Here is a 12,667-nt window from a genome sequence, read left to right on the forward strand (position 1 = left end):
TTATATATAATGAGTAATATTTAGCAACGTAAATGTGCAGTTCATATGCACAAACGAATACTGATCTTTATGATATTCAGGTTTTTGTACATCACATATAACATGTCACTTAGGAGGTCATACGTGTTGACCTTCATCTATTGTATTTGTTCATCTGTGTATGGAGAGGATTAGCGCCATTAAACGCCATTAAAACTCCATCAGTATTAGGGCGTAGTTCAGTGAACTCATCGGATTGCTATTCCAAGTACTTTGATAATACAGATAATATGTATTAATGGGTCGAGGCGATTGCATTGAAAAACCTAATAAATTATTCATAACAGTTACGTAATCAATCGATAGTGCGGACACTTTTCATTTGCAAACCACCAAAGTTCGTGATCTTTTAGCGTTGGAAAAGAAACCACGTGAATAGAGTGCCCTCTCAAGAATATCAACTCTCTGGTCATACCATCAAGTGTGTCACAGGTCAATTGTCCACCACCTGATCAGTCAGCCTGATGATGCGTCTTGGATTTGACGCGATACTGTCGCTATTAAAAATAATAAGTCCAGATGAACAGATTTAATATTAATTTTATTATGTTTATCTACCAGGATGACTGATAATATTCACAAATGTATATAAAGACAATCTTTACCTATTGTTCTGATAATGCAAGAGTTTGCGAATACTTTGGACATAAACACAGAGGTATTATTTTATAGATTATATCTTGCTCATTATCATCCTGAAAATGACGATCCTAATCGATGTATTTCAGTAGAAATCATGCAAAAGCAGGCGAATAGTGGTTTCCACTTTCGAGATGCTGGGTAAGGAAAGAATGGATCGGTGAATTCAAACAGTTTTACTCCCATACCAATTCGCATGAAGAAAATAGTTCCAAAATAATACGGATAATAATAAAGAAATACATAAGGGACGAAATAAATAAAAAGGAAGACCTTATCTTGTCAAGTATGACAATTAATGCCCTACAACATTAATTGCCCCTATGACGTTACGCCACAGCGTAAATCCACAAGCCACAGCACAGGAACTTGTACAAAGAAAATATTTTAGATATCAGTTTTCGTCCAATCGAGGAAAAACAACATTTTAAAATTGTAACACATTTTTTGTGTGATACACCCTGTATATATTCATGATAGTGGGTGATTTCCATTTACATTCGTCATATCTATTAACCATTCAAATAGCACATTGCCCTTATTGAAGGAGGACATCATTGTTAGTTTCGAATCTAATATGGCAGAAAGCTCAGTTGTTCTATCGATGATTTCAGGATCATATTTTACTAACATTTTACTTCTGGTCGTCATCATTGTGTCTGTGATTTTCTTTTTGTCCAAAAAGACCAACTTACCGCCAGGACCATGGACTCTAATTCCTTACATCGGGTTTGCTCCCAATATCGCCTATGCTCTCTATAAAGGCGAACCACTCTACAAGTTTCTGACGAAGCTTGGTAACAAATATGGACAAGTATATTCGTTCACAGCACTTGGGATGCATATCGTGGTTCTTAATGAATACAAAGCGATACGCGAGGCTTTTCAAGATATTAAACTGAATGATAGAGGCGAGAATGAAATGCTTGTCAAGATCCTCGGCAGAACTAGTAAGTAGTTAACATCGTGAATGCAAATTTTGAAATTGATTACTCGTTAAAATGTTGATTCGCCATGGTTTAGTGTTCTAATAATAAATGTTTATTATTCACATGCACTAACCTTTTACAATTTTCTTCTTTAATAATTATTTAACTAGCTTTTTCCGTTCTATGTTTTCTTGTAGATAACAAATGGGATGACATGGGACCATACCGGATTTTCGCTCTAGCTTGCTTCCGTCAATTTGGAGTCGGTACGTCTCGTTTTGAGGAGCCCATCCGAACAGAAAGTGCATATCTGGTCGATGAGTTAGCCAACCTTAAAGGTCATCCTGTCGATCCTACTTGGCATTTCAACAATGCCGTATCAAACATAATATGTAAAGTCGTTTTTGGAACTCGATTTGAACTTTCCGATGAGCGCTTTCATCGGCTTACGAATCTTGTGAATCGTCAAAATGAATTGTTGGGGGCAGGTAGCTTGGAAATACTGACACCGATCAACATCCCAAGTAAAGCAAAGCAAGAAATGAATGAAGTTTTTAATGAGCTGCTGGAATTCATAAACGGCATGATTGAAAATCATCGTCAAAATTTGGACCCCGATAACTTGAATGACGTGATCGATTTATGGTTGAATGAGATACGACTTCACAAATCTGATGATCCTAATTCTTTCCGCCATCCAGATAATATGCCCGGACAAATATTACTCCTTTTCTTAGCGGGAACAGACACAACTTCAAATACACTTCGATGGGGTTCTCAATACCTTGTCCGATACCCCAAGGTTCAAGATCGCATACATCGCGAAATCGATACGGTAGTTGGTCGTAACCGGTTACCAAAGCTGGCTGATAAACTGAATCTTCCTTACACACAGGCCGTTATTGCGGAGTTTCATCGAATTATTTCACTCGTACCTCTGTCTTCATTTCATGTAGCAGGAGACACGACAACTTTCCGTGGCTACACCATCCCGAAGAATACGGTAGTGTTTTCTAACTTGTATGCAGTGATGCACAGCCCTGAAATATGGGGAGATCCAGAAGAATTTAGACCAGAACGCTTTTTGGACGACGAGGGTAATTTTCATGAACCTGATGAAGTGATTCCATTTGGAATAGGTGAGTAATTAAATAGATCATGCCAACAATCATTTAGATCTACCGTGTATGTATTATTTAAACGTATCCTCGAGCGAAGGTGACTAACTGCGTAAAAAGTGCATTGTTTATCAGTAAAGCTACATTTAAACATGCGCAATTCATACACGAATCAACATAAATTGTTCTATTGTGGTGATAATAGCTCATCCTTATTCATAAAGTAAGTCAAGTAATTCATCAAGCCAGTAACCGGGATTTATTGGGGCTGATGTTCAAAAATTGGACTTGGGAGATATTGAAAAAGTGGACTTTTTGTACATAAAGTGAACTACTTTTCAAAATTTGGACATTTTTTCGCTCGATCGCTCGCAAATGGGTCTTTTGTGGTCAAAAGGGGTAATTTTGGCCTTTTGGCGATTTTGCGTCCGCCTCACTCACCTAGTTGCGGGCCTGTAATTCCTTTTCAAAGTATCCATTGGCCTATCATACGGCCCTATGGAGCCAGTTGTCAGAGGAGCAAAGATAACAAAATTCCGATGGACACAATTTTTGCTAGGTTGTACTGAGACAATTGCCACTTCTAGGCATTTAGCACGACATGAATAAAGGTGAATCTTTTATTAATTACTAATTGCTATAAGCTTTATATGTGATGAGATCAAGCAAAATCAGTCAGAACTCGGAAATATTTATTTTGAAATATAGCCAAAGAAAGGAACTATTTCCCTTTATTTCCTGTTGTTTTGGAAACTCTTTAATTGGTCATATCTTTGGAACTGGTTGTTCAATTATCCACGACACTGAAATAAAGAAACCCTCACACCAATTTTGGACCTCTTGTCAGTCATTCAGAAAGAACGCATAATTTATTCGTGCAATGCTTTGAGAAAATTCATTGGAATCAGCCAGCTAATATTTATTGATTTATGGTCAACTTTTTCGCTCGCGGTAATTACCCGACCGAGCCTCCCAAACAATTACTTCGAAAGCCAGTTGCGCCTATAAACCAAAAGTTCCCTTAACAGGGAATGCACTATCTAACGATCGAGAAAATATAAAGACTCCATCTAACAATGGATAGAATATAAAGACTGCATCTAACGATGACAATATAAAAAGCCGCGGACTTACATATATCAAAAGAAATTAAATGGCTGACCCTTTCTCATTTTCATATTATATTCATATTTAGATTACATGGTGGGCATCAGTAGAAACCAACGCCAAATCTTCTAGTAGGCAAATACCCCGAAGATTGGAAAGACTAAATAGAATTTATTAATGTAATATATGTATAATTATGTACATTAAATTGATCATTTTAGAAAAATGATCCAAAAACTGCCCCAGATTCCTTGATACACATTGCCCTGCTTTGAAAGCTTATGATATCGTATACATCACTCGGTTATGATGCCTACTCTAAATACAATAGGACAGCCTACCCTAGAATTCAACGCGATAACTAGCCGGCTGCGCAACCTCATAAAAAAACTTGATCACAATATTTCCTTTTTATATTTTGTTGAACAAGAAAAATCTGAGGGCATAGTACTTGGCCCCTGTCTAGCTACCCCATGCCAACCTGGTGTTGATTCCTTCCTTCCCGCTATACACAACATTCATCAACCAAAATACCGCCCAAGACTGAAATGGCATAAATTTTAACAATTTTACTAATGCTTCTGAAGAAGAAGCAACTTAACCACTATTTTACAACGATATTTGAACATTTATAACTGCGCCACCGCATAAAAACGTGTTGCTGAATTAGAACTGAACCTGAAATGATCTATTTGCGCACTCTCACACCTTAGTCATATTATTACGCACGGAAAGAACATCAGTATATTCTAACCCGAGGGCTCTCAACCAATTATGTTTTCCTTTCTCCTTCCAGACACAAAATGGTACAATTTAAAATTAATTTTACTAGTGCTTCTGAGGCAGAAGCAAACTTCACCACACTATTTCACTGAGAATAATATTACAGCTGCGCAACAGAATAGAACATGTTGCTGAGATAGAAACTTAAGCTGAAGTGAACTACTCACACACGTACATCCATATAGTCACACTATTATGCAACACAAAGACCCGTGACATCCAACATATTCTGATTTCATTTCATTCTTAATTACATTTTGACTTAATGATGAAACCTTTATGTAATTTTTCTCACTCTTGCGATACTTATTTATGACGCCCAGTCCACTATTTTGATCAATTTTAATCCGATCAACCCTGACATAAAGGGAGTGGTGGGTGGGAAAAATGTTACGCGCCCGCTCTGAATGCTTGACCGACAAAGAATGAATCCAAATAGCGACAACCCGTGCTGAAGTCCTGCCCGCGAAACTATCACGTGACTTCACTACGGAAGGCGATTCCAGCCACCGGGAAAATAGTGAAACTATCACGACTTCACTACGGAAGGCGATTTCAGCCGCATGGATAATTGTGTTTTCATTCGACAAGCGAATTAAACTGCATTATCCACGACACTGAAATAAAGAAACCCTCACACCAATTTTGGACCTCTTGTCAGTCATTCAGAAAGAACGCATAATTTATTCGTGCAATGCTTTGAGAAAATTCATTGGAATCAGCCAGCTAATATTTATTGATTTATGGTCAACTTTTTCGCTCGCGGTAATTACCCGACCGAGCCTCCCAAACAATTACTTCGAAAGCCAGTTGCGCCTATAAACCAAAAGTTCCCTTAACAGGGAATGCACTATCTAACGATCGAGAAAATATAAAGACTCCATCTAACAATGGATAGAATATAAAGACTGCATCTAACGATGACAATATAAAAAGCCGCGGACTTACATATATCAAAAGAAATTAAATGGCTGACCCCTTTCTCATTTTCATATTATATTCATATTTAGATTACATGGTGGGCATCAGTAGAAACCAACGCCAAATCTTCTAGTAGGCAAATACCCGCGAAGATTGGAAAGACTAAATAGAATTTATTAATGTAATATATGTATAATTATGTACATTAAATTGATCATTTTAGAAAAATGATCCAAAAACTGCCAACCAAGTTCCTGGACAAGTCAAGGAACTTGCCAGACTCCGCCCCCTCTGTTTGCAGTTTATGCTTTACATGCCATCTACTCCTCCGCCGTGCTTTGCGGTGAAGAAAATGATTGACGGTTCATTCAACCAATGCATTAGCCATGTTATATTTGGAATACCCAAAAGTCTGACAAGTAAGTGCAATAAATACTACTAGGTGATAAAAGGTTTAGGCTTTAACTAGGTTGACGACATGACACTGGATCAACCGACATGAGCATTCGTACTGTTGGAAAGGAATACCTGAATAATTTGTTTATTGGCTAATTCTTCCTATCTTTTGGGTAGATTTACGTATGCGAAAACCCAATGCCAAACAAAGCAAACAACCCCATGATAATTACTTCATTATTGGAATTGTTGGAATTTTCATCCCTCAGAGCCTACATGTGATGTTCACATGTAGGCCCTACATATGTCACTGTCGACTTCTCATAGCCATTGTTATATTTGCCTAGATTGGAATAACCCAACAAAAGAATATCTGAATAATTTGTTATTGGCTAATTCTTCCTATCTTTTGGGTAGATTTACGTATGAGAAAACCCAATGCCAAACAAAGCAAACATGCCCCATGATTATTAGCCTAGTTCATTATTGGAATTATTTGATTTTTCATCCCTCAAGGCCTACATGTGATGTTCAAATGTAGGCCCTATATGCCACTGTCGACTTCACATCTTTTGACAAATGCCCATACATGTTTCCTGCCCACTAAGGTGAATTTCCTTTTGTCTCTGGGTGTGACAACTAGGTGACCCTATTTAACATTCTGACGTATATACACCCGGGACATACACCGTAGAAGATCATACCGTAATTTGATTAATAAATAATATTTATTTCTTATATAGCGCAATTACATCAAAAGAACTCAAGGCGCTTTACAAAACATGGTATTAAATCCACATACATTTGTAAAAAATGAGAAGAATATTTGAGTTTACAATATTTAGAACATACAAAGAGTTCGAGCAAATATATTAAAGCCAGTTTAAAAAGACAATCAAAATATTGCACAGCGTAAGCCTAAATGGACATGATTGATCAAGATGCAATTAACTGTGAAATATACATTATAAACCACGCAAAAATAGCAAACAATGCACACAGTACATATTGCACAACATAAATGCAACAGTAATTTCGAGATCAAAAAAGCAAGAAGCCATGCAATATGCATTATGCAAAAAATTTAATTTGTCTTCATTTAACATGTTTAATAGACACAATTTAAAACCACAACTCTGTCTTACCAACTTGCGGTGAAGATTTCTGTTCTTTGTTTGTACAATAAGTGCATAAAATACCATAACTTGATAATAAGGATGAATTCTGGACTTAATTTGATAGATCCAACTAAGCAAACTATTTACCTTCCATTTGTTGTGTAAAAATCGCTCTACTACATTTAGCCATTAACTATATATATGTAATATGTTACTATGACTTTTATGCTGCCTCTAAGTGAATACCTAAGTCTATAATAGCCCTTTTGATAGATACCATTAAGAAAGACCTGTAATACTATAAAATTGTTTAACTTAATGGCCATGAAGAGATCTGGTCTTCGTTTGGTAGATACAGGTAAGAAAATATTTGCCTCAAATTTGTTAAATTTCCCAAAAGGTAAACATAATTCATCTTTTTTGTTTTATTCATCTGAACCCCGTCAATAATATATAGTAATAATAAAAGAAACATTTATGAAGCGCTAAAACAGAAGTCGCTAAGCGCTTCCAAGGCATGCCCTAAATACCAAATTATACAACAAATTATAAGTACATCATACATGATAATTCAAATTCAAATTTACATATCAAAATAACATCAAACTACAGAAAGCATGATAAACACACCAAAACTATATAAAGCAGGTAATATTGAAACAAAATTATAGCAATATCATCATAAAATCAATGTACATAAACATATGCCATAGAGTTAAAAAGAAAACCACCGGGTTTTTCGAAAAAAGCAGAAGAAACATCCGTGGGCCCGTCACAAAGAGGCCACATTGCACGCTATTATTAAAAATGACGATGCGATAAAGAAGGGAGAGGTTGCTAGTACTTCACCCTTTATGGATACACAGATCCAAAATACACAAATGGCATGGCATCAATATTTGCGCATAACGTCTGATTTGATGAGTAATATTTCAATCCCATTGTTTTCTGCCATAACGCTTGTCGCTATTTGTCCAACTCGCCAAAGTCAAGTTGTTCGATGTGGAATGACCCTTGTTTGTACCAATATATCAAAGATAATTCATGCAATAACATATTTGGTTAGTTGCTACCGAGATAAAACTCGCTAATTTCACCTACTTGCTTTCGGGTCAGTCGAGCGCTTAATGTATGGAATTTTATTAATTGAATGATCCATTGATGGCACCAAAATTATTCTTCCATTCCTCCAACTGTATCCTTACTATGCTTCCTGAATTGTTTAACCTGGATAGATTGCCAAAGAATTGTATAAGCTCCTTCCACTGATACCAACTTGATATTAAAGTGTTGACCTTTCCATCAAGCTACGATGAGCTGATCTTCGTCTATTGCTCACTGCCAATACCCATCCATAGCCATGTTAGAATTCAGTTCCATAATTGCTGATGCTATTTTTACTTGCACGAAGCACTGCATAATGTGTTAATATTCGAGATGCAATGATACTCAATTTGAAGAAAACACCGTATTTTAATGAAGATGTAGTAGATCCTTTGTTATCTTTGCCTGTACTAAATATAGTTAGCTTGTTGTAGGCCTACATACTATAATTCTCCCCATATAGAAGTTCCCGTTCTTTCTTCTATCGTCCTTCCTTCTATCCCCGTCTCGTAGAATCCATACGACCTGCAATTAAAAGACAGAAGAAAAGGGAAGCAAATCCTGTCTGCAACTTTATAGCCCACACCGAATACTGTATGTCATATACATGTATGTATATTATGAGCCTCATATATATTCTACACTCCAACTCCTTTATTAATTTATACCACTTTCACTTTCAGACAACCTTTAACCTGCCAAAACTGTGATGAAAACAAATTCTAGTTGATGCCGAAGAATAGCAAATGACATTTTTATTTAGTTTTGTTTTTCGCCAAGACGGAAACACGCATGGCTTCCACAATAAAAATTTTTGCGCTAAACTGTTTGAAATTGATAATAAAATTCGCTAAAAAAAATAAAATAGCCATTAGGCCTATATCCTCAGAGAAATTTTCAAATTCCGAACAGATATTTTGAACATGATTTTTTAACCTCACCAGTATGGGATTCATAAACATCCATACGTATAACTGTGACAACCCATCATGATATGTTATAGAAATGGCCACCCGCATGATTCATCAATCTTTAGTATTCATGAGTACCAATAATTGTGATAACACATTATAAGAGTGATCACTGTTCATGCTCCATCGGCTACGAGTTTATTACGAGCGTGTAAAGATTGGTTACGCGTTCATGAGGTTCTAATTTCTATTGTATTACTTTCTGATGTGACATACACGCATCTATTCAATTCTATGTCACTTCAATCGTGCTTCAATGAACATGGTGCATAACATGATGACCATAGAGGTCGCGTCCCTGAAGTCATGATTAGATTACGTAGGCCTATTTGTATTGTTATAAGAAAATTAACCCAGGTTTTCTACCCATGGCCTCCGAGCTGAAATACAGCAAGATTATAACGTTAGATTGAAATGCAACCTGTATGTACTAAAGTAGTTATCTGGATCTATTCTCCATGGCTAAAACCCAATTATTCACTGCTAATAAAACTGATTAACGGCAAAGTTTAACAAATTTATTGATGAAAGCAAATATCTCACCGATTTATCCCCTGTTGTTAGTCATCGGTCGTTGCCATTATGTTCCAGCATAAAAAGGTCTCGTAACGCCTGGCCTCCTCAATATAGGCCTACTTGAATCGAGTAATTTACACAAATTTATGCAAACAACATCTTGATTATCTGCTGCCGTCACAGTTTATTCCATGTGAAGAAAGCTGTATTGTATAAGCTTGCTGATTTAATACGGACTCTTCGATGTCCAATAACCATGATAAATAGAGAGAGAAAAAAATGTTACGCCCGCTCTGAATGCTTGACCGACAAAGAATGAATCCAAATAGCGACAACCCGTGCTGAAGTCCTGCCCGCGAAACTATCACGTGACTTCACTACGGAAGGCGATTCCAGCCACCGGGAAAATAGTGAAACTATCACGACTTCACTACGGAAGGCGATTTCAGCCGCATGGATAATTGTGTTTTCATTCGACAAGCGAATTAAACTGCATTTCAATGGGGGTTTTCTGCAAAATCCAACTTTCTAAATGCTTTTTACTATCCTATAAGAAACTGAAAATTTAATATTTCCGACTTCCGACTGATTTTGCTTGATCGCATCACATAATATGAAATCGCTTTTCAGCCTTCTTTGAATAGGCTAAATGTGACACGGCCGTTTGAAAATTGCTTCGATGGCATTTTCTTATCAAGCGCAGTTGCGCCCACTCTGACATTTTCTTATTCTATGTTAAAATATATTTTTACAATTTTTGTTGTAGGACGCCGGGTATGCCTTGGTGAAGCTCTCGCGAGACAAGAACTCTTCATCTTCTTTACCCATATTCTACATCAGTTCAAATTTGAGAAGACATCTGAGGACGCACCAATGCCTACCTTGAAACCAATTGACGGGCTTGTCCTACATCCGGAACCGTACAAACTGAGAGTCATTAAGCGCGACGCGACTAGGGCTGGTATTCTCCTGTTTCAGTTAGTGCTTAATTTCGAAAGTAATCTTTTAATTTTTCAGTTGTTAAGCTTTTGCATGGAATTTTGTTCTTATGTAAGATTTGTAATGTTACATGCAGGATACCCGTGTTTGTTGCTTAAAGCATAATTATACAGGATAAACATAAAATAATTAGTTATAATTAACGTCAGCTTTGTACGCAAAAAGAATACTGTGTACAGCAAAACGAATTAACAGATCTAAAGATGTAAAGTTAATGGATGGGATTGCCCCAATTGTATTTCTTTAGAAATAGTGAAGCTGAGTCTCCGTGTCAAAGTGCTGATGATAGTAATGATCTAAACATAAGCACTGATGAGACTGAAATTAATGTATCAGATGGGAGCTTTAACAACTGGAGCGGTTCTGGGGTTGTGCGGTTTTCAAGATACGCGGTTGGTGGGTAATGTTGTTGAATGGTGGTGGTATGTAGTGGGTAACTTTTTTAAATTTTTTTATCATGCAGTACTATATTTCATTACTATATTATGTATGCATTGTATCAATGACCATTTAAAATGTAGTCTGCTTAAGCAAGAATTAGTATATTGACTTATATTATATTAATTTACTTGTTGCTACTTGATTGTATTGATATTTAATTATACCATTGATTCTTGATTGTATTTAATATTCTTCCTTCATATATTTCGTATTTCCTTGTTGAATTTTATGTATCATAATTTGCAATGTGATGATTGATGAAAATAAAATATGAATGAAAAAATCATGTGTGGACGTGTTCATATGTGATGTTCTGATCAGAACTCTGTGTATGCGCAATCAGGATGGCCACTGGAGAAAATTTGGGCAAGATGAAGAATGGAAATAAATAAATGACATGGAAATGTTAGGGGAAAAGGAATCCGTGTATTCATTCGTTGGTCGCAACACATAGTGGCGTACCTGCAGGACAAATGCAAAATACGTTCCTGAGAAAAAAGGATATGCTATAATGATAGACAAAGATAAAAAGACTAGTTTGCGTCTGACGTCATCTGTCAATCAAACTCCGAGCAAGGTTTGTTTACAAGTGTCGTGATGATATGAGTTGCTGAGCACGGCGGTAAAACCGGGGGCCTTATTGTTAATTTTGCACCTTTTAACATACAAACCATCTCAAAAGTTACGTCTTAATAGTAGGAAACTTTTTTTGGCGATGGCACCATGTCCACAATGCCTAGAAAAGTTGGTTTTTGCCTTGTAAGAGTACGTATTTTTCGCCATTCACTGCTATTCCTTTTCTCCGATTGGCACCAGCCAGATGAATCGACCTTCCTTATACGCGCTATTAGCCAATCAAGGATCGTAAAGAATTTGATTGACAGTGACGTCAGACGCAAACTAGTCTTCTTATCTTTGTCTTTCATTTTACTAATAACATTAGTGACATATCCCAATGAAATGGCCAATAGAAAGCATCGTTTTGTTGTTTTTATTGCTGCTTTTGATGGGTCAAATGTTTGTAGCTCGTTGCAGAGCGACTACAAAACACAATAAACAAATTCGGCAGGACAGAAATATGCAAGCCCAACATTATATCTAGTAAAGTTACATAGCCAGTTGCTAGTATATTTATTTTTTGCAAGTTTATTGTGTGACCGGGACGATAATAGTTTGCGAATTTGCCGCATTTGGGTGATTTTGTTTATCGATGATATCTCTTTTTCTAAATGCATGTTGTAATTAAAGATACAAAATGAAACTAAATTTCAGTAATATACATACCCTATACCCTTTCTCAACACTTTTACGATCACTCGTGGGGGAAAGCCTCAGGACGAGCGGATGTGAAACAAGCGTGACTAACGTGACATTTAGACTAGTCAATTTAAGTACAAAAATGGGTGCACCTGGACGAAAATGGAACACCAGGGCAAAAAACTCAAAGTCCATTGAATCATATAAACCTGACCTATTTTGTGATGTTACCCAGGTAACAAAACACCTGACATATAGAAAACTAATCTTGATTTAGAATGCTGTTTCACTTTGATCTAAAGCAGAGCATTTCTTTTTACTCCTGTGGA

The 12,667-nt window shown here is 36.5% G+C and overlaps 1 protein-coding gene across 1 annotated transcript; it reads left to right on the forward strand.

Moving 5' to 3' along the window:
* The first annotated feature begins 1,222 nt into the window (after positions 1 to 1,222).
* On the forward strand, positions 1,223 to 11,261 carry LOC140137643 (cytochrome P450 2B19-like). Its single transcript, XM_072159377.1, has 3 exons — positions 1,223 to 1,628; positions 1,805 to 2,746; positions 10,408 to 11,261. Exons 1-3 carry the CDS (start codon positions 1,256 to 1,258, stop codon positions 10,743 to 10,745), a joined length of 1,653 nt encoding a protein of 550 aa, XP_072015478.1. The 5' UTR covers positions 1,223 to 1,255; the 3' UTR covers positions 10,746 to 11,261.
* Positions 11,262 to 12,667: the final 1,406 nt, after the last annotated feature.

Source organism: Amphiura filiformis, chromosome 17, assembly GCF_039555335.1.
Source record: "Amphiura filiformis chromosome 17, Afil_fr2py, whole genome shotgun sequence".
In the NCBI taxonomy this organism is placed as follows: domain Eukaryota; kingdom Metazoa; phylum Echinodermata; class Ophiuroidea; order Amphilepidida; family Amphiuridae; genus Amphiura; species Amphiura filiformis.